This window comes from Panicum virgatum, chromosome 1K (assembly GCF_016808335.1).
Source record: "Panicum virgatum strain AP13 chromosome 1K, P.virgatum_v5, whole genome shotgun sequence".
In the NCBI taxonomy this organism is placed as follows: domain Eukaryota; kingdom Viridiplantae; phylum Streptophyta; class Magnoliopsida; order Poales; family Poaceae; genus Panicum; species Panicum virgatum.
The window spans coordinates 133,431-138,365 of NC_053136.1; the positions used below are offsets into that span (position 1 = coordinate 133,431).

At 48.7% G+C, this 4,935-nt stretch overlaps 1 protein-coding gene across 1 annotated transcript; it reads left to right on the forward strand.

Moving 5' to 3' along the window:
* The first annotated feature begins 2,430 nt into the window (after positions 1 to 2,430).
* LOC120647513 (tetraspanin-6-like) lies at positions 2,431 to 4,149 on the forward strand. The gene is made up of 3 exons (XM_039924334.1): positions 2,431 to 3,283; positions 3,946 to 4,012; positions 4,110 to 4,149. The coding sequence occupies exons 1-3, from the start codon at positions 2,473 to 2,475 to the stop codon at positions 4,147 to 4,149; spliced, it is 918 nt and encodes a 305-aa protein (XP_039780268.1). The 5' UTR covers positions 2,431 to 2,472.
* Positions 4,150 to 4,935: the final 786 nt, after the last annotated feature.

The following is a 4,935-nucleotide window of genomic DNA, read 5'->3' on the forward strand; positions in this document are numbered from 1 at the left end:
CACGCACTCGTCCACCATCCACGAAGGTCGCTATCGTTGAATAGTATCGTACACCCATACTGCATCAACTCATCATAATCAAGTACCATATAATTTGCATAATCACAAGAACCGAAAGATGTGACATTCGTGGCTCAGGCATTGTGATACTGGTAATTTTAAGCATAACTGAGATATTCCAGTAATTCTTGTATTCTAAAATATATCAAGAATTCCCTTAAAATTAAATTTTAATAACCTTGGCTCTGGTACCAGTATCACGGGAATACGCGCAATAAATCGAATTTTCAAACTCGCAAATTTAAAATCTCGAGTTACTATTCATGGCACTATTCAAATTCAGCTGAAATATTCAAATTCATGCAACTATTCAAAATATCAGGTACTATTCAAATTCAAAATATGAATAGCGCTGGAGCACTTCAACTGAGTGACTCAGGCACCCAAATTCACTTACTATTCGATGCACTATGCAGAGCACTTCTTCTGATTATGCAAATTATATGGTACTTGATTATGATGAGGTGTGTGATACTATTCAACGATAGCGACCTTCGTGGATGGTGGACGAGTGCGTGATTATTATGCGGGTGATTAGAGAATATTAGGAGTAAAATTCAAGGCTACTGGCTATAGGATGATAGCGACGTATGTGGATATGTGCTCGATTAGTATCTAATATGCAGGCGGGTTATGGTGTGCGTGCGATTCTCAGGATCTTTGGTAGGTTGGCGAAACCAAATTTCAGCCGGTCGTGCAACTATGCTTATGTAAATCCTACTCGGTACCCGGTCTTCTCCCAAGCTAACCCCGACTACGCGCACACATGACTCAGGCTCTACTGTCTCCCAAGGCAGTTCCTCCCAAAGGGAACACTTCTCTGCGGACACAGGCTCTCTCAGACGCCTCTCCTGGGCTAAACGAGAGTAACTCAACGCAGAGGTTTCTTCTCTAGGGTCCCTAGCGTAGAGACATCGCCCCATATGAACGAGCTCAAAGGAAAGCAGGGAAATTCACAGGAAAGCTTAATCCATTTCCACAGAGCAAACTTACATACGGCTTTCCCTTTCGGGAAACCCCAAGCACTTAGTACAAACCTTAGGATTACCTTACAAACGACTAACGCTCACAGCTTCTCCCTTATTTCTATATTACAATTGGAGTGAAGTGGCTACTAATTAGGTAGAGTGGAGTGGCGGATGTCTTTGGTGGCTTTCGGTTCTGCGCGCCGTTGTCGAGTGCTGCGTCTGGCTTCACCTTTTATAGATGGGAGGAGCCTTCTGGCTTAAGGAATCGCCTAGACACCTGGTGTCTTCAATTATCCTCCTTTATTGTTGCCTGGACAGCTGGACGGTGGTGCTGCCTTCAATAATTGTCCTGCTGCAGTAGAACTCACTGTTCTGGACGGCGGTGCTGGCTTCAATAATTGTCCTGCCTACAGTAGGACTCACTGTTGAAATTACTATTTATTCCTTTTGCATTGTCCACTTCCTTCACATGATATTCTCTGGATATATTCGAGAATATATTCCCAGAAGTGCTCCAACCACCATACTCCCGCCATAAGTGCTCCAAATAGTAGCCATGAATTTTGGGTGCTCGTGAGTGCTCACATTAAGAGTTAAGCACATACTTAGCAAATACCGAGTTGTAGAGTGAAAGCGACGCTTTCCCTGAGGTGCTTCGTCCACTTCGTGAATGGGAACGTCCTATTCATATTCGGAATTTGAATAGTACCAAATATTTTGAATAGTACCGCGAATTTGAATAGTGATGTGAATAGTAACTCGAGTTTTTGAATTTGTAGTTTGAATTTTTCGAATTTTTTTTCGGCAAGTTTTTGAAGGGAGCTAGCAATGCATGCGGTGAGTACCGAGTAGGATTTACACAAGCATAGTTGCACGACCGGTTGAATTTTTGATTTCGCCAACCTGCCAAAGATCCTGATAATTCGCATGCATACCTATAATCCACCTGCATATTAGTTAATAATCGCTCGTACAATATTCACGCACGCATACTTCCTAGAAGTGCTCCAACCACCATACTCCCACCATAAGTGCTCCAAATAGTAGCCTTGAATTTTGGGTGCTCGTGAGTGCTCATATTAAGAGTTAAGCGCATACTTAGCGAATACCGAGTTGTAGAGTGAAAGCGACGCTTTCCCTGAGGTGCTTCGTCCACTTCGTGAGTGGGAACGTCCTATTCATATTCGGAATTTGAATAGTACCAAATATTTTGAATAGTACCGCGAATTTGAATAGTGTCAGCTGAATTTGAATAGTGTCGTGAATAGTAACTATATATATAGGCCAGCAACAACTATAGCTATTAGCTAGCTAGCTATATAGGATCAATATATTAGCACGAGGGGATATATAAGCAGCAAGCAAGCAGCTAATTAATAAGGTAGTGGTAGTACTCCAGTACTTAGCTAGCATTGAGAAAGAAAATTCGAGAGGAGAGAAGAGGATGAAGCAGCAGCAGCAGCAGGTGATGACAATGCACTCGCACTCGCACCCATACCCACAGCACCGCCTGATGATGAGCAACACAGTCATCGGATACCTCAACCTGGTGACGCTCCTTTCCTCCATCCCCATCATCGGCGCAGGGCTGTGGCTGGCGCACGGCTCGGCGGCGACGTGCGAATCCGCGCTGCAGGCGCCGCTCCTGGCCATCGGATTCACCGTCCTCCTCGTCTCCCTGGCCGGCTTCATCGGCGCCTGCTACCATGTGAAATGGGCGCTGTGGCTGTACCTCCTGGCCATGCTGCTGCTCGCCGTCGCCCTGCTGGGGATCACCGTCTTCGGCATGGCCGTCACGGCGGCGGGCGGCGGCAGGCATGTGCCTTGCAGGCCCTACCAGGAGTTCCGGATCGGAGATTACTCGGCCTGGCTGCAGAAGCGCGTCCAGGTCGACCGCTACTGGCGGCCGGCGCTGGCATGCGTGGTCGGGTCCGGGGCGTGCCCCAGGATCGCGGCTTGGACGCCCATGGATTACCTGCAGCATAGCCTGACGCCAATACAGTCGGGGTGCTGCAAGCCCCCGACATCTTGCACGTACCCTGCTAACAACAACATGTTCATGGAGGCGCAGCAGGACGAGGACTGCTACCGGTGGAACAACGCCCCCGGCATCCTATGCTACCAGTGCGACTCGTGCAAGGCCGGGGTGCTGGAGCAGGTGCGGCGAGACTGGCACAACATCACCATCCTCAACGTCGTCGTCCTCGTTGCGCTCATCGCCATCTACTCGTGCGGCTGCTGTGCTTTCCGCAATGCCCGCTGTTGGAGCTCAGCCTTGCGCCGCGACGACGGCGAACAGAGACGAACAGAGCTCCCTCTGGGGGGTCGACGGTGAACTCACTCTTCCGGCGATCCCCAGCCAGGAACTTGGTGCACAATCGACGCACCAGCTCACACTCAAGCTCACCGAACCAATCGTTGGACGAACTCACTCACACACGCGACGAATTTGTCTCGGCGGGAGGAAGAAGATGAACAGTGACACGGGGAACTTCGCGCTCAAACGGTCGGCGCCGAACGCCGTTTTCCAATTCACCGCGGTAGCATGATCTAGGGGTTACAAGGAGGCTATATAGGCGGGCGGACGCGCTCACGACCACGCGCAGCCCTCCATCATCGCCGATCGGCCCGCGTGGCTCTGCCATGGCGCCCACGACGCGCTCGCTGCGCGCACGCCACGGAACAGAAACGCTACGGCTAATGCGGGCGCTCTAACTACCTCAACGGCTCGCACGAACGAGCTCGATCACCCCCCGATCTCGACTCCACTCACGCCACGACGATCGCCGCACACGATCGCATTCCGCTCGTCCCGGCGTGCACACACGGCCGGACCCGAGCTCACACCCGCGCGCACACACGCGCACACACGCACCCCCCAGCCGTGAACACGATCGCGCTGGGTTTATTTCCAACACCCGCCGTGGCGAGTATCCCATCAACAACCGCATGTCAAAGATGAATCCACGATGGGATTACTTCTGGTACGCATTACTTTCACTTGCATTGCTTAATTACAACATGCGTGCACGCATGAATGAATGAGCATTTAATTTTGCTTTTCTCATCTTGTTGGCGCAGGTCAAGGTGGTGGAATGGCCAAAGAGAGCTGCTGTATTAGGGAGGGTATCATATATCTAATGATAGTATATATATATTAATATATATGGTTGAGGTTTCAGATCAGCAAGTCCTTTTTTTTCTCAATGCATGTATGTACTATATATATAATCAGCTTCCTATACATACTGTATGACTAAATTCTACTGTATGACGATTGAATTCTATATTTGGTCGTCGGAGCGAAGAGCACCTGCAGATGGCGGTCGTCTCATCATGGGAATAAAGGGATCCGTGCACATTCACCCCCACCCGGCCCTTTTCTACCTTTACGCGCTTTTACTTTTGCTCTTGTTGCTTGCACTTATAGTACTAGTTAACAATTAATCTAGCTAATTGGTCCCCGGGCTATATATCCCCGATCCAATATCTGGCCCGGCCGCCAATTGAATTTTGTTTTAATTTAGCCCTGAACTTCTTCTTTTTTGTTTCGCAAAAAAATTCTTCTTCTTCTTTTTGCGGGAAAGCCTTGAACTTCTTCGTTCCAAGGTACTCAACGGTGGCGGCGGTGACCACGCTGCTGCCGCTCAGGCCTTAGGCCAGGCGCGATGCATGCAAAATAATAACTACGGAAAACTTGATCTTTACCGAGTGTTGAATCTTTGCCGAGTGTGTTTTTTCGAGCACTCGACAAATAAGATCTTTGCTGAGTATCATAAAAAAAACACTCAGCAAAATAAATACACTCGGCAAAGAGTTTTTTGCCGAGTGTATCATTTTTGGCACTCGGCAAAGATGAGAGTTTGCCGAGTGTTTTTTTTAACACTCGGCTAAGAATTAAGTCTGA